The following is a 23,604-nucleotide window of genomic DNA, read 5'->3' as shown; positions in this document are numbered from 1 at the left end:
TGTGTGTGCGGGTGTGTGTTCACTGCTTTAGATGGGTTAAATGCAGAGAGGAATTTCACTGTCCTTGAGTGTGCATGTGACAAAAAAAGGCTTCTTCTTCTTCTGATTCAAGTAAGAAAAGACTTCCTTAACCACCATCAGCTTAAACAAAGTGTAGCATTCAGTCTCACGAATTGATAAGGTCTTCAAGTCTATCATGCATTGGATATACTGTATATTTGACCATTTGTTAACTTTTGATCTCCCAAGAAATGCTCAGGCATCTGTGAGAGTTTTTGTAATGTAATAGATCAAAATAGAACTTGCAGTCGTGTGTGTGTGTGTGTGTGTGTGTATAGTCTCAAAAGCACTTAGTGATCTCACATTATCTAATATTACCTTACAATCTAATTCATCACAGTGTGATACACGAAAGATTTGATCATCCACGTCTGGGTTGCTGTGTGATATCTCTCTGTGCTCTTTGCCCTGCTGTGTCAAAGCAGTGACCTCACCAGGTATTACCATAATGCACTATGCTCTGATGAATTACTAAGCATGACCGCTGTTCAGACGTATCCGAGATGCTCAACTAATGGACTGATGCTTTGGAAGATGCAAAATAAGAATGCTATCATACCTACGATTCGCTTCTGCTCCAGACAGACTGACGGTGTGTGTACATTGCGTTCATTCTTTTTTTTTTTCTCAAATTGAAAATAGGAAACTGATGGAACAGCTTTTAATATTTTTTCTTGGTTTGAATTGTTTCTATGTGTTTCACCACAGGTGGCACGCTGGTGTAGTGGTTAGCACTGTCACCTCACCTCACAGCAAGAAGGTTCTGGGTTCGAGCCCAGTGGAGTTTGCATGTTCTCCCCGTGTCCGCGTGGGGTTCCTCCGGGTGCTCCGGTTTCCCCCAACGTCCAAAGACATGCAGGTTAGGTTAACTGGTGACTCTAAATTGACCGTAGGTGTGAGTGTGAATGGTTGTCTGTGTCTATGTGTCAGCCCTGTGATAACCTGGCGACTTGTCCAGGGTGTACCCCGCCTTTCGCCCGTAGTCAGCTGGGATAGGCTCCAGCTTGCCCTACACAGGATAAGCAGTGATGGATAATGGATGGATGGATGTTTCACCACAGTTTAGAAATCAAATATTCAATGAAAAAATGCCCAATGCAGTACGTTGTACATGTTTATCATTATAAAACATGATAAGAATAGGAGTCTGTTGATTTTTTCAGCCACCATGTCATCCTTCTTTCTAGTACCCCTCTTGTTATTTTTTAAACAATATTAGCACTACATCAGGCACGAACATCAACCTTTAGTAACAATCTACAGTGGTGCTTGAAAGTTTGTGAACCCTTTAGATTTTTCTATATTTCTGCGTAAATATGACTTAAAACATCATCAGATTTTCACACAAGTCCTAAAAGTAGATAAAGAGAACCCCGTTAAACAAATGAGACAAAAATATTATACTTGGTCATTTATTTATTGAGGAAAATGATCCAGTATTACATATCTGTGAGTGGCAAAAGTATGTGAACCTCTAGGATTAGCAGTTAATTTGAAGGTGAAATTAGAGTCAGGTGTTTTCAATCAATGGGATGACAATCAGGTGTGAGTGGGCACCCTGTTTTATTTAAAGAACAGGGATCTATCAAAGTCTGATCTTCACAACACATGTTTGTGGAAGTGTATCATGGCATGAACAAAGGAGATTTCTGAGGACCTCAGAAAAAGCATTGTTGATGCTCATCAGGCTGGAAAAGGTTACAAAACCATCTCTAAAGAGTTTGGACTCCACCAATCCACAGTCAGACAGATTGTGTACAAATGGAGGAAATTCAAGACCATTGTTTACCTCCCCAGGAGTGGTCGACCAACAAAGATCACTCCAAGAGCAAGGCGTGTAATAGTCGGTGAGGTCACAAAGGACCCCAGGGTAACTTCTAAACAACTGAAGGCCTCTCTCACATCGGCTAATGTTAATGTTCATGAGTCCACCATCAGGAGAACACTGAACAACAATGGTGTGCATGGCAGGGTCGCAAAGGGAAAGCCACTGCTCTCCAAAAAGAACATTGCTGCTCATCTGCAGTTTGCTAAAGCTCACATGGAAAAGCCAGAAGGCTATTGAAAAAATGTTTTGTGGACGGATGAGACTAAAATAGAACTTTTTGGTTTAAATGAGAAGCGTTATGTTTGGAGAAAGGAAAACACTGCATTCCAGCATAAGAACCTTATCCCATCTGTGAAACATGGTGGTGGTAGTATCATGGTTTGGGCCTTTTTTGCTGCATCTGGGCCAGGATGGCTTGCCATCATTGATGGAACAATGAATTCTGAATTATACCAGCAAATTCTAAAGGAAAATGTCAGGACATCTGTCCATGAACTGTATCTCAAGAGAAGGTGGGTCATGCAGCAAGACAACGACCCTAAGCACACAAGTCGTTCTACCAAAGAATGGTTAAAGAAGAATAAAGTTAATGTTTTGGAATGGCCAAGTCAAAGTCTTGACCTTAATCCAATCGAAATGTTGTGGAAGGACCTGAAGCGAGCAGTTCATGTGAGGAAACCCACCAACATCCCAGAGTTGAAGCTGTTCTGTACGGAGGAATGGGCTAAAATTCCTCCAAGCCGGTGTGCAGGACTGATCAACAGTTACTGGAAACGTTTAGTTGCAGTTATTGCTGCACAAGGGGGTCACACCAGATACTGAAAGCAAAGGTTCACATACTTTTGCCACTCACAGATATGTAATATTTGGATCATTTTCCTCAATAAATAAATGACCAAGTATAATATTTTTGTCTCATTTGTTTAACTGGGTTCTCTTTATCTACTTTTAGGACTTGTGTGAAAATCTGATGATGTTTTAGGTCATATTTATGCAGAAATGTAGAAAATTCTAAAGGGTTCACAAACTTTCAAGCACCACTGTATCCAGTAATTACTGACACACAACCAGGTCATTCAAGATTGTTCATTAATTTTTAGTCCTATAATGAGTATGAAAACAAGCGAAGAACTGTTTATCAGCCTAATATTTATTGTTTTAAAGTCAAAAACTGTTTCAAACATCTCTTTTGGATTGGTTTTTTTTTTCATTTTGTAACAAAAAAAAAGTACATGGACCACTGATCTCTACAATCAGTTGCAGATATTTAAAACCGTGTTAAAGCTCCATTGTGTTGTTTGAGCTTTTGCAATATTCTATGCTAAAATGCTTGTCTCACTTGTTATGTATCAATTGCTAGGCTTCATTCTTCTATATGGACTACTGAGTTAGCTAGTTTGGATTGTTGACAGTTTGACATGATCCCAGATTTTTTTTTTTGGTTCTTCAAATATTTTATTGGATTTGTAGCCAAAATAAGAAGTCTGTCAGCTCAAACCAGCTTAGAAGGAGATTTTTCTCAATGTAAAAAATTTGATTTAGACAATTCTTCTTACATCCTTTTCCCACCTCTATATGGGGTAGATGTGGTTAAGTTGAGCTGATAGGGTTAAAGTGCATATCACAGGTAAATTCAGGAGCAAGATCAATGTAGTTCTCCTATTTTATATTAAACTTTGGTCAAATATCTGTAACATTCTGCATTCTCTGCAATTTTTTTACCTTGCGCAATACCAGAAAAATTCAGTTGAAATCAAGCCCTTTGAGGCGAATTGGTCCGCCTCTGAAAAAACTTGGCATTTGGATTTCCCGGGAAACATTGATTTTCGTGACGTCGCATGCAGGACGCCTCCTTCTGAATCCTACGTCAGCGCTGGTTTGTTTATGAGAAAACATTGGTTTAGTGTGGACAAAATATCCCCACTAATATGGAATAAATTTTGTGCCAAAATGTTCATACAATACTTTTGAAATATCAAACAAAAACGATAAATCAAAATACAAAAAAAAAGTCAATTTTTTTTAGACTGGCAAACAAATTATTCGTGTAATCGCGCAAAATATCAGTCTATTATTCTTCAGAAACCTTTTATTTTTGTTCTGCGTCTTTCTCAGTTTTGTTTGCCGTAATTTATTTTGGTTGCGATTCCAGCTTTCTCGTTTGCGCTCCCTGACTTTTTGCTTGCAGTTTTGGCACAAACTTCACGTGTGGGTGGGCTGTCCAGGAATGCATTCCCATTGGCTAACTTGTGTTTGACTGACAGCTACGCTCAGCCATTCCCTACTCGGATTCTGGCGGACTGTTTGACGAGTGACCATTCCATTGCTGGTAAACAAGGATTGAGTGGACTTATTATGATATTGAATTAATTCAACAAAGTGTAAGTGCGGGACAAATGTGCTGTATGTGTTGCAGTAGTGCACATTATGCAGGCGTGTTTAACGTTAGCAAGACAGCTATTATATTGGGTAGTGGAGCGAAGGCTAACATTTGACTTGCCACCAAACACCTGCATAATGTGTACTACTGCAACACATACAACACATTTGTCCCGCACTTACACTTTGTTGAATTAATTCAATATCATAATCGTCACTGAAGTCCACTCGATCCTTGTTTCCCGTCAATGGATCGGTCACTCGTCAAACAGTCCGCCAAAATCCGAGTAGGAAATGGCCGCAACAGCCTCCGGGGGAATCGCTGAGCGTAGCTGTCAGTCAAACACAAGTTAGCCAATGGGAATGCATTCCTGGACAGCCCGCCCACATGTGAAGTTTGTGCCAAAACTGCAAGCAAAAAGTCAGGGAGCGCAAACGAGAAAGCTGGAATCGCAACCAAAATAAATTACGGCAAACAAAACTGAGAAAGACGCGGAACAAAAATAAAAGGTTTCTGAAGAGTAATAGACTGATATTTTGCACGATTACATGAATAATTTGTTTGCCAGTTTAAAAAAATTGACTTTTTTTTGTATTTTGATTTATCATTTTTGTTTGATATTTCAAAAGTATTGTATGAACATTTTGGCACAAAATTGATTCCACACACTAAGGCTAAGCATATAATCTTTCATCTTGGACACTCTTTCTGTGTGTGTGTGTGTGTGTGTGTGTGTGTGAAATATACCTTGCATTCTCTTTTGTCTCAGTTTGTAGATCACCAGTGCAAATCCTCCAAACAGCAGCAGACACATGCACACACTGACACACACACACTTTTTTGGTTTTCTGCAAATTTCTTCAACGTTATCGCATAGTTATTAAAATGGTTAACAGATGTATCGTAGGAGGGTGTAGCAACACCAATCATGATGGGATTAGTGCTCATCATTTTCCAAAAGACCGGACAATGAGAGAGAAATGGGAGCGCTTGGTCTACACAGGCTGTGCACTGAAACTGTGCAAAGCTCGCGCAGCCTGCTGGCGCTTCCGCAGATAATGTCACAAATCTGGCTCCAGACTCCCTTGGGATTTTTCCAGATGCATTTTGTGATTTTATTTTTTTCTGCTGTAGACAGATGGCCTTGTGCAAAATTACCCTTCTGGATGAGTGTGTAAAGGGACGTACTTTCATATAAAAAAACACGAAATTGGTCCAGAATATGCACTTTAAAGGTCCAGCAAGGGCAGTTTGGTGGTGGTGGTGGTGCTGGGGCTTGAACCCCTAACCCGCATCCTAACCCCTTAACCTGTTGAGCCACCATTACACTGGATTTAGACTATTAGAAGTGGAATGTGTTTTACATGTTTTGTATAGCGGGCGGCACGGTGGTGTAGTGGTTAGCGCTGTCGCCTCACAGCAAGAAGGTCCGGGCTTGAGCCCAGTGGCTGACGAGGGCCTTTCTGTGTGGAGTTTGCATGTTCTCCCCGTGTCCGCGTGGGTTTCCTCCGGGTGCTCCGGTTTCCCCCACAGTCCAAAGACATGCAGGTTGGGTTAACTGGTGACTCTAAATTGAGTGTAGGTGTGAATGTGAGTGTGAATGGTTGTCTGTGTCTATGTGTCAGCCCTGTGATGACCTGGCGACTTGTCCAGGGTGTACCCCGCCTTTCGCCCGTAATCAGCTGGGATAGGCTCCAGCTTGCCTGCGACCCTGTAGAAGGATAAAGCGGCTAGAGATAATGAGATGAGATGAGATGTTTTGTATATGTTGATACAATTAGCTATGAAATATGATTGAGATTAAATTGAGGTGAGAACACAGTGTTCTCTATTTTCTATTACATTTCCTCAAATTAATAAAACTGTTCCCTCATTTTTTTTTTTTTACTTCATCTACTGAAAATGTGCATACTGTTCCTGAACAGACTGAACAAGCAGGTTAAAGTTCAGTTTAAGTAAAAGGAATTCACAGTTTCCTGCTATGGACAGAGATTTGTGATGAAATTAACTTTGGCCTGGAATTGGGTTACAAACACTGGAACTTAATGCTTTTGAACCATTTCTCTATTACAGTGTGTGCATTTCCTTGAAAGAAAAACACAGATTAATCAAACTGATGGCACACTTCATGTGAACTTGAGAAGTAACACATTCACAGCACAAATATAGCCGATTGTGTACATTTCATGACCTTGATTTAGTATTTAGGTGTCATATCAGAAAGAAACTCTTTCAGTTGCCTGTCAAGGGTGATGGTGATTGACATGATGATCATGCTTTTGAATCTCAATATACACTACGTGACCAAAAGGATGTGGACATTGACCATTCCAATCCAAACCTCCACTCTTCTGGGAAGGCTTTCCACTAGTTTTTGGAGTGTAACTGTGGGGATTTGTGTTCTTCTTCTCATATGTCAGTCATACTGTAGTTGACTGTTTACTGCAGAGTTGTTAGCTAGCTCAGGAGAGCGACCCCAGGTGGACGTAGAGCCGTTCCCACACAACCATTCACACCTACAGGTATGGGCAATTCAGAGTGGCCAGTTATCCTAACTGCATGTCTTTGGATGGTGGGGAGAAACCAGAATACCTGGAGGAAACCCACACATGCCCCTTTTCCACCAAAGCAGTTCCAGGGCTGGTTCGGGGCCAGTGTTTAGTTTGGAACCGGGTTTTCTGTTTCCACTGACAAAGAATTGGCTCTGGGGCCAGAAAAACCGGTTCCAGGCTAGCACCAACTCTCTGCTGGGCCAGAGGAAAGAACCGCTTATGTCAGCAGGGGGGCGGAGTTGTTAAGACCAACAACAATAACAAGACTGTGAAAGATCGCCATTTTTAAGCGACGAGAAGCAGCAGCTGTACAAATGCGAAGTCATCCATTATTATTGTTGTTGTTGTTGTTGCTGCTGCTGCTTCTTCCGCGTTGTTTTTGCTTCGATATTTGCGCCAAGGTTTATGCAAACATAGCAACGTAACTGACGTATACAGCGACGTAATGACGTATACAGTGATGTAACTGACGTATACAGCGACGTAATGACGTGGCACTGCGAGCTATGGAAAAGCAAACTGGTTCTCAGCTGGCTTGCAAGTTGAACGAGTTGTGAACCAGCACCAGCACTGGCCCTGAACCAGACCTGGAACTGATTTGGTGGAAAAGGGGTAACAGACACCACGCAAACTCCAAACAGAAAGCCCCCCGTCAGCCATGTGGTGGCAGTGCTAACCACTGCACCACCGTGCCACTCAGTATTTATGTTCATTCAGCTACAAGAGTACAAGAGGTTGAGCACTAATGACCAGCAAGAAGGCCTGGAATGAAGCTAGCATTCCAGTTCATCCCAAAGATGTTCAGTGGGGTTGAGATCAGGGCTCTGTGCAGGACACTTGAGTTCTTCCACTCCAACCTTGATAAACCATGTCTTTATGAACCTTGCTTTGTGCACAGGGGCATTGTCATGCTGGAACAGGTTTGGGCCTTTTAGTTCCAATGAAGGGAAATCCTAATTCAACAACATACAAAGACATTCTATACAATTGTGTGCTTCCAACCTTGTGGCAACAGTTTGAAGAAGAAGCACATATGGCTGCTATGGTCGGATGTCCATATACTTTTGGCCATATAGCGTATCTACCTCGTCCAGTCAACATGTGCGCAATAACCTTAGAGTATCTGAAAACTCAATCCAGTTCCTACAATCCAGTTCATATTTGCAGTCAAAGAACAAAAAATCAGCGTGTTTAAAAAAAATTTCAATATCATTCTGGGATATTTACATCTCAAATAATATCAAATTTTTTGAAACACCCTGTAGAACCAAATTACAATGATGAGTAAGCCTGACATGTGTCATCTTAACTTGTGTTTGTTAAGTGATGTACAAAGAATGGGGTTGCGCTGATGTGCTGTGTCTTGTTTAATACACAGCACATCACACACACGCACACACTCCAGTAAGGCAGGCTAATGAATGACATGTGGGAGGATAATTACTGAGAAAGCGAGTCTGGACAAGCCTACACTCAGGCCCACAGTTCAATCAACCATCTTCGCAACGCACACATATTTACAGCCGGCTAGCCTTTAGATCTGTATCCAAAACCGACAATACACAAACTGATCCCTATACACAGAATACACAATAAAACAGCTGTAAAAGTCCTACAAGTGCCTCCAGTACACCTTTTGTATCTACATCGGATCACAGAAAAACAGACATCAGAAAACAATGTCAAATATCTTTTACACATATCAGATTCCAGGCTAGCTTTCATTCTCCATTACTGTCACAGCATAGCATTTTTGCCTGACCTTCATGTTTGGAGTACTGTTCCATCATTGTTTCACCATGTAATTTTGTTCGTCGTGCATGATTATTATTTTTGAAATAATCGTATTTTAGCATATTTAACATATTTATACATATTTGTTCATTTGGAACATAGCTATTAAATACACTCACCAGTCATTTTATTAGCAACATCTATCCACTTGCTTATGCAGTTATCCAATCAGCCAAACATGTAGCAACAGTGCAATGCATACAATCGTGCAGATGCACATCAAGAGCTTCAGTGAATGTTCATAACAAACTTCAGAATGGAAAATAAATGTGATCTCAGTGACTTTGACTGTCGATGGCACCAGATGGGCTGGTCTGAGTATTTTAGAAACTGCTGATCTCCTGGGATTTTCACACAAAATAGTCTCTAGAGTTTACACAGAATGGTGCGAAAAATAAAAACATTCAGTGACATTCAGCTCTGCAGGTGGAAAAGGATAACTGAAGAGAAAGGTCAGAGGAGAATGGGCAGACTGGTCCCAGCTGACAGGATGCCTAGAGCAGTGTTGTAGTCGCGTCACTAAATCTCAAGTCTGAGTCCAGTCTTGAATCCCCAGTGTCCAAGTCATTAAAAAAAAAATTTGAGTCAAGTCTGAGAACAACACTCCAACCACACCATTTGATGGTGGCTGTTTTAATGCCATTAATATTAGTTTGTTCCTGAACATGACGTATGAACAGGTGAAGGTGCATTCTCTTTATCAGGGAGTGTGAAGTATTCTGTCAGAGATGGTTGGGAGATGGATGTAAGTGCAGAAGGTGTGTTTGTACAAGTGAAGACAAGTGTGTGTACAAGTGAAGACAGGTAAACAATCCAGAACGGCAGGCAAAATCTTAAAACAGTGAAACAGGCAACAGGTCGAGCGAGGCACAAACAGGCTATTGTAGACTCGGCAGAATCAAAGACGAGAAACAGGAAATCAGGAAACCAAGCAAGGAAATAAGGCTCAGTAATGTGTCAGCAACGCAACTCAATACTTTGCAAAGTAAGTGTGTTTTCACAGTTTTTATATAAGTGCACTGATTGCGCCTTAATCCGGTGCAGGTGCAAGTCGTTTATGGCGCACGTGTGAGAGTCCGTTTGGTGCGCGCGCTGTCCAGAGCGCGCCCAAGAGTCTCTCTGATGCACACGCCAAGGTGCACAGGTGTGACACTCTTGCATGAAATTAGTACAAAAATTAATGTAGATTTAAATATTTTATGCCAAATTATTATGCCATGTTACAAAAAAAATAAAGAAAAAATCCGAGTCCTCCTCGTCTCCAATTTACGAGTCCAAATGCAGTTAATGCACGAGTCCAAGTCCGAGTCATCAGTGCTCAAGCCCAAGTCAAGTCACGAGTCTTTCAAATTAGGGCATGAGTCGGACTCGAGTCCAAGTCCTGGACTTGAGTACTACAAGCCTGGCCTAGAGTAACTCAAATAACCATGCTTTACAACTGTGGTGAGCAGAAAATCATCTCAGAACAAACAAGACCTCAAATCATGAGGCGAATTGGCTGAAGCAAAAGACTGCATCAGGTTCCGGTCCTGTCAGCTAAAAACAGGAATCTGAGGAATCCAGTGACACAACTTGCCTTGTGTCAACAGTTCAGGCTGGTGGTGGTAGTGTAGTGGTGTGGGGAACGTTTTCGTGGTGCACATTGGCCCTATTAATACCAATTGAGCATGATTTGAATGGCACAGCCTATCTGAGTATTGTTGCTGACCATGTCCTTCCCTTTATGGCCACAATTTACCCATTTTATCATGACTACTTCGAGCATGACAATGTGCCAGGTCACAAAGATCAACTCTTCTCAAACTGGCTCCATGAATATAACAATGAGTGCAGTGTTCTTCAGTGGCCTTGCCAGTCACCAGCTCCGAATCCAGTAGAGCCTTTCTGAGGTATGGTACAATGGGAGATTTGCAGCATGAATGTGTAGCTGATAAATCTGATGCAATATTGTGATGCAGTCATGTCAACATGGACCAGAATCTCAAAAGGACTGTCTGCAACACCTTGTGAAAAAATGCCACAATGAATAGAGGCAATGGCGAGTCCTACCTAGAATTTGATTCAGGAATTAGTGCTCCTAATAAAGTGACCCTTGAGTGTACGTCCGACAAAATACTGTGATATTGTACACATGGACAGAGCAGCACAGTGTAACACTGCTGCCTAACAGTTCAATTCTGAGCTCTGGTTCCTCTCTGTTACCCCTTTTCCACCAAATCAGTTCCAGGGCTGGTTCGGGGCCAGTGCTGGTGCTGGTTCATAACTCATCCAACTTGCGAGCCAGCTGAGAACCAGTTTGCTTTTCCATAGCTCACGGTGCTAAAGGAAGCCATGTCATTACGTCGCTGTATACGTCAGTTACATCACTGTATACGTCATTACGTCGCTGTATACGTCAGTTACGTCGCTATGTTTGCATAAACCTTGGCGCGAATATCGAAGCAAAAACAACGCGGAAGAAGCAGCAGCAACAACGACAATAATAATAATGGATGACTTCGCGTTTGTACAGCTGCTGCTTCTCGTCGCTTAAAAATGGCGATCTTTCGTGGTCTTGTTATTGTTGTTGGTCTTAACAACTCCGCCCCCCGCTGACGTAAGCGGTTCTTTCCTCTGACCCAGCAGAGAGTTGGTGCTAGCCTGGAACCGTTTTTTCTGGCCCCAGAGCCAGTTATTTGTCAGTGGAAACAGAAAACCCGGTTCCAAACTAAGCACTGGCCCTGAACCAGACCTGGAACTGCTTTGGTGGAAAAGGGGCATGTGTGGAGTTCCACATGCTCTCCCTGTGTCCTTGTGGATTTCTTCCAGGTCCTCTGGTTTCCTTCCATCTCCCAAAAACATACTGGTAAGTAGATTAATAATGCTATGCTAATATATCCACAGCAACCCGGACCAGGATGAAGTGGTTACTGAAGATGAATGAATGAATGAATGAATGAATGTACTTGGATAGTAGATCTAAACTCTGCCTGAGACAGAAGAGTTTCAAGTGGAATCAGGACAGCGCCAGTCAGCCTTGACAAGCGCTCGTAAATGCATTTGTTCTCCCCTGACTTCCTGATTGCCCAAAAGAGTCTCACACCTCACTGTTGATGTCCCTTTGAGGCTTCTATTCTTTAAGTAGAGATAAAACGATACATTGACGGTGATTGCAGTAAGTAATTGAGTTATCAAGTGGTAATGTCATTAAGATCTACAGTTTGATGGAGACACACTAAAAATAACTCATACACAATTGAATTGGCTCGGGAAAAACACACCCAGTCCAGTTCCTTAGAAAACATTAACACTTGCAGAACACTCCGTGCAAGGTCTGAAAATAAAATCGGCAACACAAAATATCAAGATTCAAACCCTTGTGCATTTGATTGCACCCATTTCTTAATTGCAGCCACTTTTCATAATTCATGTTCAATAAAACATTCCTTCTAAGCACACAACACTGAGTACTAGCGAGCAGTGCTGTCTTCTAAATACGTGAGAATGCAATAATACATTTTGTTGATGGATTCTGATTAATACTTTGCATTAATGGAAACACAAGGAAACAGCAGAAAAACTCAGTTTGATTTTAAACATTGGCTTGATCCAATTTCTAGATGTAAGATATTTCATTAGCATGCTAGTGGTTGTTTTAAATTAGGCAGTTCATCATTCTTGGCAGTGGGATCAGCAGCTCCAGCAGTTCTCAGCCAAGACAGACACACAGTCCAGCCTGACACACAGCAGTGGAGCAAGACAGCCCTGGTCACAGCCAAATTAATAAAACATCTCCTTCCAGCAGCTTAGTATCATCACTATCATTCAGGAGCAGGTGCAAGCAACCTGTGCCAATGCTCCTTCTATCTTTCAGTCAAGGCATCCTTTCCTTCTCACACACTAGCTTCTTGATTCGATGGCATTCTGCTCATTTTCGGGTCTGGAAACCTGCCATCTTGTGCCTTTTCTGTGCCAGACCTTCAGGTCATAGTAAACCTATTTCACCTGACCTGTTTTAACCTAACTGCCAAAACTTGTGTGAAAGCTGTGATCACATTCAGACCTACTTAGAAGCTTACTGGCCACATGGTGAGAAAGCTGCTGGAGATAATAGTAAGAAGAGTGGTTGGATTTGGGCCAGTCTTATCTTTTAGTGCATGTGTGTGTGTGTGTGTGTGTGTGTGTGTGTGTGTGTGTGTGTGTGTGTGTGTGTGTGTGTTTCTTTCTCCATGGGTGGAGTTTGCATCTTTTAGGACATCAAAGTAAATGCACAGTGCTTGGTATCAACAGAGAACACACTTTGTCTTCACAATTATAGATATAAGCACAAATTATTTGCAATGTTTGAAGCAAAATGCAATATGCTTACAGAGACAGAACAGGAAAGCTGAAATGATTGACAGTAGGCATGAATAAGCATGGGGAAATAGTCAAAATTAGTCATTAAGAACTGATTAAGGAGATAAATGGAAGATGAACATCCATTCATTCATTCGTAAGTTATCCTTTTGAATGCTGCTTTAATATATAGCCTGGGTCTTTCAGTTTAGTCAGCTGAAGAGGGTGAAATACTGATGTTTTCCCCTTCAAGGTCATTCAGGAGGCTACTGAAGTAGGAGCTCGAGAAGTTGCCTAAGCAACAGCATTAATGATCTTGTGATGAACAGTTTGGCTACTGTCCATCAGTGCTCATGTTTATTTCTCAGTCAGTATGAAGCACAGTCAAATTATATGCTCATAATAATAATAATAATAATAATAATAATAATAATAATAATATATCCATCAATCATCTGTAGCCACTTATCCTGTTCTACAGGGTCGCAGGCAAGCTGGAGCCTATCCCAGCTGACTATGGGTGAGAGGCAGGGTACACCCTGAACAAGTTGCCAGGTCATCACAGGGCTGGCATATAGAGACAAACAACCATTCGTACTCACATTCACACCTATGCTCAATTTAGAGTCACCAGTTAACCTAACCTGCATGTCTTTGGATTGTGGAGGAAACCAGAGCACCCGGAGGAAACCCACGCGGACACAGGGAGAACATGCAAACTCCACACAGAAAGACCCTTGTCAGTCACTGGGCTCGAACCCAGGACTGTGAGGCGACAGTGCTAACCACTGCACCACCGTGCTGCCCAATAATAATCTCATCTCATCTCATTATCTCTAGCTGCTTTATCCTGTTCTACAGGGTCGCAGGCAAGCTGGAGCCTATCCCAGCTGACTACGGGCGAAAGGCGGGGTACACCCTGGACAAGTCGCCAGGTCATCACAGGGCTGACACATAGACACAGACAACCATTTACACTCACATTCACACCTACGGTCAATTTAGAGTCACCAGTTAACCTAACCTGCATGTCTTTGGACTGTGGAGGAAACCGGAGCACCCGGAGGAAACCCATGCGGACACGAGGAGAACATGCAAACTCCGCACAGAAAGGCCCTTGTTGGTCACTGGGTTCGAACCCACCAGGTTGCACGTTTAACATCAGCCTGCACTCACCCGCGCGTATTTGGAGGAATAGGGGTCCTCGAAGAGCGCCCACATCTTCCTCTGCCATCGGTTCCAGCGGCCTGAACGGCTTTCGGGTGAGTCTCCGTGCGCGAGGCGCCGCGTCATTTCCGCTCCCTCGTCCCCTTCGGCGGGCGCTTCGTGCGTCCCCAAGACTTCTGCCTCTGTGTCATCGTGTGCGCCGGCGCCATCGAGCAGCGCGCCGCCGCCGAAACTGACCAGCGCCTCCTCGGCCTCACGGTGCTGCCGGTAGGTCATCCAGCAGCACGGCTCCACATCTGTCTCGTCGATGCCCCAGAAGGCGAGCTCCTCCTCGTAGAGCGGCCCGCACACATCCGCCGGGCAGTGCAGCTTGCCCGTGCGGTAGTAGTTAAGGATGTGCGCAAAGACACCCGGGTGCCGGTCGAAGAAGAACTCGCCGACCGTCGCGTCGTAGTCGAAGTGACTTGCTGCGTCGGGCTCAGCGAGCCACGACAGGCGCGTGCCGGGCAGCGTGCGCAGCGTCCCGCGGTACGTCTGGTGCTTGATGCCGCCCACGTTGATCACAATGCGGTCCTTCTCGTCGCCGTGGTGGCCCATCGCGACGCCCTGGGCATTATCTACCACCTACCTGGGGCATGGCGACCGGGAAATAGGGCTGGGAGTGAGCAGAATACCAACAGGCCAGCACCGCTCGTCTTTATTCAAGACACGCATCTACAGAGCCGTTCAGAGAAAACCCAAACACATGGATCAGCCGAACACCTGTAAAGATGGTGCCAGTCTCGTCTTTGCGTAAATTCTCACCATTGAACAGAACAATAATGGAGCGATGCAAACGCGAACCTCATCTGAGCGGCTCAACAGAACCGGTACCTGTAAAGAGCGCGTTATTCACACACACTGTGCATCCCATCACATCCCATCCCGTCCCATCCCATCACATCACATCACTGGCCGCTCCGCTCGTCTCCATGTCCGTCTCCGTGTCTTTTGGCGCAAGGTGACTGTGCAGGCAGTGATGCTGTCGCTCGCACCGGAAAGCCTCAGTCCCAAAATAATAATAATAATAATAATAATAATAATAATAATAGGCTAATAATAAGGGCCCGCTCCTGATCTCCGGCTCGTATGGAGTATGATGATGAAAATGTTGAAATAGCGGTGCGCTCACAGCGCACAGTCAGACGCGCCTTCAGCGTCCCGTTATAGTCACGTGATCGCTATAACTACATTAGGAATGGAACAGAGGCTAGACGCAGGAATGGATCGCTGTTTATGAAGAGCAGCCTGCTGGAGATGTTTTTTTTTTCTTTTATCCTTCCTTCACTGAACGCAACAGTCTGGTTCATGCACCAGCGCATCCCTTTGTACTGCGCGCCCGTGTAGCCTGCTGGAGAACGTGTGTGTGTGTGTGTGTGTGTGTGTTAGATCTTGTTGATGACCAAATCAAATGTCCCCACGAGGATATTAGAGCGTTGACCTGGGAACATTTCTGTGTTGTTTGTTAACAAAATGGCACTTTTTATTGAAGAAATTGCTATAACATTACACATATCATTAATAACCTGCATTAATGTCAGTGGAAGGTTCTTGCAAGAACAGCTACAGTGTTTCTCATTGATCAATTAAACAAGTGGAAGATTTTTTTGTTTTGCTAAACACAAATGCAGGGCGGCACGGTGGTGTAGTGGTTAGCACTGTCGCCTCACAGCAAGAAGGTCCTGGGTTTGAGCCCAGCGGCTGGCGAGGGCCTTTCTGTGCGGAGTTTGCATGTTCTCCCCATGTCTGTGTGGGTTTCCTCCGGGTGCTCCGGTTTCCCCCACAGTCCAAAGACATGCAGGCTAGGCTAATTGGTGACTCTAAAGTGACCATAGGTGTGAACGGTTGTTTGTGTCTATGTGTCAGCCCTGTGATGACCTGGCGACTTGTCCAGGGTGTACCCCGCCTCTCGCCCATAGTCAGCTGGGATAGGCTCCAGCTTGCCTGCGACCCTGTAGAACAGGATAAGCGGCTACAGATAATGGATGGATGGATAAACACAAATGCATGTTTACTCAGTGTGTCTCTTTCTTGGGGCAGCATGCTGGTGCAGTGATTAGCACCTGTGAGCACTGTTGCCTCACAGGAAGAAGGTTTGGGTTTGAACTTCGTGGCCGACTGGGGTCTTTCTGTGTGGAGTTTGGAGTTTCTGCCCATGCCTCTGTGGGTTTCCTCTGGCTGCTCTGGTTTAATCCAACAATCCAAAGACGTGGATGAGGTCAACTGGCTACTCTGTACTACACATAGGTCTGAGTGTGAATGGTTGTTTATGTCTGTGTTAGCCCTACAATAGATTGGAGACCTGCCCTGGGTGTACGCCGTCTCTCGTCCAATGTCAGCTGGGATTGGCTCCAGCTTCCCCTGCTACCCTGACGGATAAGCAGTATAGATAATGGACGGATGTCTTTTCCTTGACTTCGGGTGCTTAAAAAACAAAAAGTTTTTAGGAGTCGTCATTGTTGACATGGCAAAATTCTAGATTCACTATATGGCCAGTACTTTGTGGAAGCATATGTGTTGCTTCCCCAAACTGTAACCACAAAGCTGAAAGCAGACAATTGTATAAAATTTCTTAGTATACTGGAGTATTCTAACTTTGTTTCACTGGAACTAAGAGGCCCAAACCTGTTCCAGCACAACAATGCCCCTGTGCACAAAGCAAACTTCATGAAGTAATGATTTGCCAAGATTGGAGTGAAAGAACTCAAGCGTCCTACACATAGTCCTGACCTCAACCCCACTGAACACCTTTGGGATGAACTGGAACACGGTGTCCTCACTCAACATCAGTGTTTAACCTCACAAATACTCCTGTGGCTGAATGATTACAAATCCTCACAGCCACGCTCCAAAATCTAGTGGAAAGACTTCCCAGAAGAGAGGAAGTTATTTTAACAGCAAAGTGGGAGGGGGGATCTATAATGGGATGTTCAACAAGAGTATGATAGGAAGTTCATCATATGAGTGTGATGGTCAGGGGTCAACATACTTTTGGCTATGTAGCGTAGATAGACCCGAGTTCTCTGGGTTCTGCTCTTGAACTGCAGCCTTTAACAAGATACATAGTTCTGTAGTTACTGGCTGTCTATTTTCCAATGTATTACGTTTTTTTAACCGCACAATTACTCATTCTGGCATAAGAGTCAGTGTCAGCTTATTGTTTCTACTGATTTCGGATCACCTAATATATGTCTGGAGAATCTCAGTTGTGAGTAGGTTTGGCTGCTGACATCACCCTCCAATGTCTGAAGTGGAGACAATAAAATATAATTTGCAGGATGAATGAGGAGTTCCAGGATAAATGAAGTATTTTCTGCAGCATACCAGACCATGTTGATGCATAGTTCTGCTCTGTAATACGTTTAATATTTGTATAATTGAGATACTAATATTTACTTGCAAATGGAGATACTTAGATCAAGCTAGAGTCCCTGTTTTTTTTTCTTTGTCATGCTGTATTACAAAATCTCTGAGAAACATATGAAACATATACAGCGTATGAAATCCTCCAGAAGCAAGGAAGTAGAAAAAGAGGAAGAAGAAAAAAAAATCCCAGCATGGGCCAAAAGGAAGTAAGTGCAGCAGTGGTCACTACTGATAAGACCAGAAGGTTGTTTTTATGTCTGCATGCTCCTCATTATACTCTTAATTCACTTTTCTGGGTGCTGCAATGAGCAAAAAGGCTAGTTATTTTACTCACGCTATGTGCAGAATAAGAGTTACCACTGGGTCTCATTACTACATATACAAAGAAGTACTATATCTGTGAAGGTCCTCAGTCATCCAGGTCATCATAAACCGTAGGTGCTAAAGAAGGCAACTGGACTTGCTTGAAATTCTTGAAGACATTTCATTTCTCATCCGAAAGGCTTCTTCAGTTCTGTCTGACTAGTGAGAATTCCAGGTGTTTATCCTCTAGTGGATCAAAAGCAACCCTAAGGAGAGTCGTTGAGGTCACATAGGTCGTTGACACTCTCAGGCTACATCCACACGACAACGGCAACGAGATGTTATTTAAAAAAATATCGCGTCCACATGGGCAACGATCAGTAAAATATCAGGTCCATATGGCAACGCAACGCTTGCTGAAAACGATGCAATACACATGCCACACCTCTAGGGGCGCTGTAAGACGGTCCCTTCGGAGACACCAGAACAATAGAAGAAGTAAGGACGCATGCACATAAACTATTATGCGCGAGACTTCATATTAGCCACAAAGTCAGAAAAATCTGTTCGTAAAATTACATTATAATAACCAAATATAATGAAAAGTATTTTTCCAGTCTCACCTGTGAAAGGTAATCCCATGTGATCTCGTTTGGATGGCAAACCTGTTGGTACAGTTAAACGCAGCACATGAATGAGGCATCTTTATTCTCCGCTTTAACCCATCCAATATGGCGGTGAGGATGACGTATGATTCTACGCGGAAGGCGGCGTCTTTTTTTTTTTTTTTTTTTTTTTTTTTTTAAAGATATTTTTTTGGGCTTTTTGCACCTTTATTGGATAGGACAGTGTAGAGACAGGAAATGAGCGGGAGAGAGAGAGACGGGAAGGGATCGGGAAATGACCTCGGGCCGGAATCGAACCCGGGTCGCCCGCATTCATGGTATGGCGCCTTAACCACCTGAGCCACGACGCCCCCAGAAGGCGGCGTCTTTAATGGTCCCGAATAAATTGAATGCTACACGTTGATGGATTAATTTGTTCTTCTACGCCCTTTTTGAGGAATGTATTGTAGGACTTAAACCAACATCTGAAGAGGTGAGATTGCTCCTTTTTTTTCCCTATTTTTGCTGGCGGGATTGACTCTGCCCTAAGGGCTATTCTCTCTCTCTCTCTCTCTCTCTCTCTCTCTCTCTCTCTCTCACTTTGCACCATTACACAATAAATATCCACAGTGAAAATATTTTGTAAGCGCGTTTCATGAACCAAGTTATAGGATTTGTTGACAACTCGCATCGAGTTCGTTACACTTCTACCCGGCGTGAAGCACTCACAGTCATGTGGTTGTGACGTCATCGTAAACAAATCCGTTCTACTCATCCAGACGACTTCGCAACGGCAACATTGCCAGATCTTTCCACTCTGGAACCAGTTCTCAAAAGATTGCATTTTGGAGCACCCAAAACGCCGGTGCCGTGTGGACGCCAGGCCGAAACGATAAACAATTTTATCGGATTCACCTGAATCCGTTGCCGTGTGGACAGGGCCTCAGTCATCCTGTAGGTGTTAGGGTTGCTGGAGGCCGAGTGTGAACGGTGTTAGCAGCCTAGAGGGTCGTTAGGGTGATCTGTGGGTCGTTGGCTCTTTCTGCCATCATGTGAGTCATTGAAGTCAGCTGAGTCTTGATGTGAAAGAGGAGTAAAAGAAGCCATCTTCATCAACCTGGAACGACCATCACTGAACAGAGGAAGTGGTCTGAGACACCACTTATCAGCCACCTACAATGCAGTCCTTGGCACATTTCCCAGAAAACTGAGGCCCTGTCCACACGGCAATGGATTCAGGTGAATCCGATAAAATTGTTTATCGTTTCGGCCTGGCGTCCACACGGCACCGGCGTTTTGGGTGCCCCAAAACGAAATCTTTTGAGAACGGGTTCCAGAGTGGAAAGATCTGGCAACGGCGCCGTTGCGAAGTCGTCTGGATGAGTAGAACGGATTTGTTTATGATGACGTCACAACCACATGTGCTTCATGCCGGGTAGAAGTGTAACGAACTCGATGCGAGTTATCAACAAATCCTATAACTTGGTTCATGAAACACGCTTACAAAATATTTTCACTGTGAATATTTATTGTGTAATGGTGCAAAGTGAGAGAGAGAGAGAGAGAGAGAGAGAGAGAGAGAGAAAGAGAGAGAGAGAGAGAGAGAGAGAGAGAGAATAGCCCTTAGGGCAGAGTCAATCCCGCCAGCAAAAATAGGGAAAAAAAGGAGCGATCTCACCTCTTCAGATGTTGGTTTAAGTCCTACAATACATTCCTCAAAAAGGGTGTAGAAGAACAAATTAATCCATCAACATGTAGCATTCAATTTATTCCGGACCATTAAAGACGCCGCCTTCCGCGTAGAATCATACGTCATCCTCACCGCCATATTGGATGGGTCAAAGCGGAGAATAAAGATGCCTCATTCATGTGCTGCGTTTAACTGTACCAACAGGTTTGCCGTCCAAATGAGATCACATGGGATTACCTTGCACAGGTGAGACTGGAAAAATACTTTTCATTGTATTTGGTCATTATAATGTAATTTTACGAACAGATTTTTCTGACTTTGCGGCTAATATGAAGTCTCGCGCATAATAGTTTATGTGCATGCGTCCTTACTACTTCTGTTGTTCTGGTGTCTCCGAAGGGACCATCTTACAGTGCCCCTAGAGGTGTGGCATGTGTATTGCATCGTTTTCAGCAAGCGTTGCGTTGCCATATGTACCTGATATTTTACTGATCCGTTGCCCATGTGGACGTGATATTTTTTTTAATAACATCTCGTTGCCATTGTCGTGTGGATGTAGCCTGAATATACATCCACACCAAGACTCAGCTGACTTCAATGACTCACATGATGGCAGAAAGAGTCAATGACCCACAGATCACCCTAACGACCCTCTAGGCCAGCCTTTCTCAACCGGGGTGCCATGGCACCCTGGGGTGCCGTCTGGCTTCGTTAGGGGTGCCGTCAAAAAATTATATATTCTAACATACCCTGAAGCTTGTGTTAAACCAAAATCAAGCCTTGTTTGGATGTATATTATTGGAATGACCTTAAAAGCCTTGTTTGGGTTCATATTTGTCACTTAGCACAGGTGGTCTGTTTTAATATTAAGAACAATCATGGGAGGTCTGTGCAGTTCACTTTATGGATATTGGGAGAGCAAGGATGAAAGGTATGCTTATATAGTGTAAATCTGGCATTGGTGGAATACTATAACAATGGATGATTTGAGATTTGGAACCAGTTCACTCTGCAGACTGGACTCGGCTTTTATGAATTGACTTAATAAAGGTCTAAACTTTTCTGCAACCTCTTTGACTTTGAATCATTTTTGCTTTGGAGAGTTTCCACGACACACACTCGTGAGGAAATCGATGAATTGTTTTGATAAATTTGGGTACTTTTTGTTTTGTGAATGTGCCTATATAATAAAAAGAAAATCACATATTGGCTTGAAAATATGAAGTTTAGCTTCTCGTGTTGAAAAACTCACATTCATACAAAATACATTGCGGATCTGAGTGACATATTTAAATAATATTGGCTGGCGGTGAGTGGTATATCAGATATATTCCATTCAGCTAGCATGATATTGAACAAGTTGAAGATTAGCACCTGAACTTCTCTCAGTTAATAAATGCAATGAGTTTGCATCCTTCTTCAAAGGTAAAATTGATAAAATACGGCAGAATATTGCTCATAATATATCTCAGTTGCAAAAAATTGAAAAACTGCAATCACCAATGACACAGATAGATAACTTCAACACAATGTCAGAATTTTGTTTAACTGATTATGAGACTCTTGAAAAAACTGTACAAAATCTCAGTTCCTCAACATCTGAATTGGACATTCTGCCCACCAACTTTTTTAAGTCTGTTCTTCATCTTATAATTACAGATGTGCTTCAAATTATAAATACATCCCTAGAGACTGGCGTTGTTCCTGTGTCCCTGAAAAAAGCCGTTGTAAAGCCCCTACTTAAAAAAAATAATCTGGATCCTTCAGTATTAAATAACTACAGGCCAATATCAAATTTACCATTCATCGGGAAAATCCTTGAAAAAATTGTCTTCAATCAATTAACTGCCTTCTTGATATCAAACAGCCGTTTTGATAATTTTCAGTCAGGATTTCGTGCCAATCATAGCACTGAAACAGCGCTGATTAAAGTTATAAATGACATACGTCTTAATACTGATGCAGGCAAAACATCGGTCCTGGTATTACTGGACCTCAGTGCAGCTTTTGATACTGTTGATCACAACATACTGCTATATCGACTTGAACACTGGGTTGGATTGACTGGTAAAGTTATCAATTGGTTAAATTCATACTTAAAAGATAGAAGCTTCTTTGTTACCATGGGAAATTATTCCTCAACGTCAATGTCCTTGACCTGTGGTGTCCCCCAGGGGTCGATTCTTGGACCATTACTTTTCAACCTTTATATGCTCCCACTTGGGCAAATTATCAATAACAATTCAATTTTGTATCACTGCTATGCAGATGACACCCAAATTTATTTTGCTTTATCACCTAATGATTATGCCCCCCTTGAATGTCTCTACCAGTGTATCGATCAAATCAACAACTGGATGTCACAAAATTTTCTTCAGCTGAACACAGATAAAACAGAAGTAATTCTATTTGGAAAAAAAGATGAAAGACTCAGGATTACCACTATTCTTGACACAAAAGGGATTAAAACTAAAGAAATGGTTAAAAATCTTGGTGTTTTCATTGACAGCGAGCTAAACGTTGACAGTCACATGAAAGCAATCACTAAAACGGCATTTTATCACCTAAAAAACATTTCCAAACTAAGAGGACTTATGTCAAAAAATGATCTGGAAAAACTGATACATGCCTTCATCTCTAGTAGGGTTGATTACTGCAATGGCCTTTTCACAGGCTTGCCAAAAACGACCATCAAACGACTTCAGCTGGTTCAAAATGCAGCGGCTAGGGTTCTCACACGAACAAAAAGAACAGAGCACATTACTCCAATTCTAAGGTCCCTTCACTGGCTTCCAGTAAGCTACAGAATTGACTTTAAAGCATTGCTGCTAGTGTACAAATCTCTAAATGGTACAGGGCCCAATTACCTCTCTGATATGTTGCAGCGGCCTAACCCAATCAGATCTACCAGATCGCAATAGAAAAATTTACTATTAAAACCTGTTGTTAAAACAAAGTGTGGTGAAGAAGCTTTTAGCTACTATGCAGTACAGCTATGGAACCAACTGCCAGAGGACATTAAAAATGCTCCTGCTGTTGGCAACTTCAAATCTAGGTTAAAGACCAAGCTGTTTTCATATGCTTTCTGTTAAATAATTAATATTGTCTTCTTTACATGTTTTATAATCTTTACTTTTACAGTCTCTGCATGTTTCAAATTTTACTTAACTTTTATTCTATTTTATTCTGCTGTTTTTTTTCTCTCCTCCATTTGAACTTCTACTTCATTTTATTATTTTATTTCTACTATTGTTTAATTCTTATTATATTTCTTCCCATTTATTTTATGTAATTTTATTCTCTATTGTTTACTGTTTTGCTTTTACTTCTGTAAAGCACATTGAACTGCCACTGTGTATGAAATGTGCTATATAAATAAACTTGCCTTGCCTTGCCTTGCTAGCTAAATGGAATATATCTGATATCACACACAAAAAAAGCCAGCCAATATTATTATTATTAAACATACACATTCCTTTCGGGTGTTCAACGTGTCTATCTCT

General features: G+C 42.6%; 2 protein-coding genes across 3 annotated transcripts in view; one reads left to right on the top strand and one right to left on the bottom strand.

The window, feature by feature from the left end:
- The window catches only part of kcnc1b (potassium voltage-gated channel, Shaw-related subfamily, member 1b), a 33,603-nt gene extending 18,395 nt beyond the window's left edge, over positions 1-15,208 (bottom strand). For both annotated transcript variants that reach the window (XM_060914516.1, XM_060914515.1), the window contains exon 1: positions 14,108-15,208. In XM_060914516.1, the coding sequence (XP_060770499.1) occupies positions 14,108-14,695 (588 nt within the window). In that variant the 5' untranslated portion in view covers positions 14,696-15,208. The remainder of the gene's footprint in view (positions 1-14,107) is intronic.
- LOC132881718 (2-oxoadipate dehydrogenase complex component E1-like) overlaps positions 1-23,604 on the top strand; it is a 207,781-nt gene that overhangs the window by 105,938 nt on the left and 78,239 nt on the right. The gene's annotated exons all lie outside the window — the stretch shown is intronic.

Source organism: Neoarius graeffei, chromosome 2 (assembly GCF_027579695.1).
Source record: "Neoarius graeffei isolate fNeoGra1 chromosome 2, fNeoGra1.pri, whole genome shotgun sequence".
NCBI lineage: Eukaryota > Metazoa > Chordata > Actinopteri > Siluriformes > Ariidae > Neoarius > Neoarius graeffei.
This window is presented reverse-complemented; position numbering and strand designations above follow the sequence as displayed.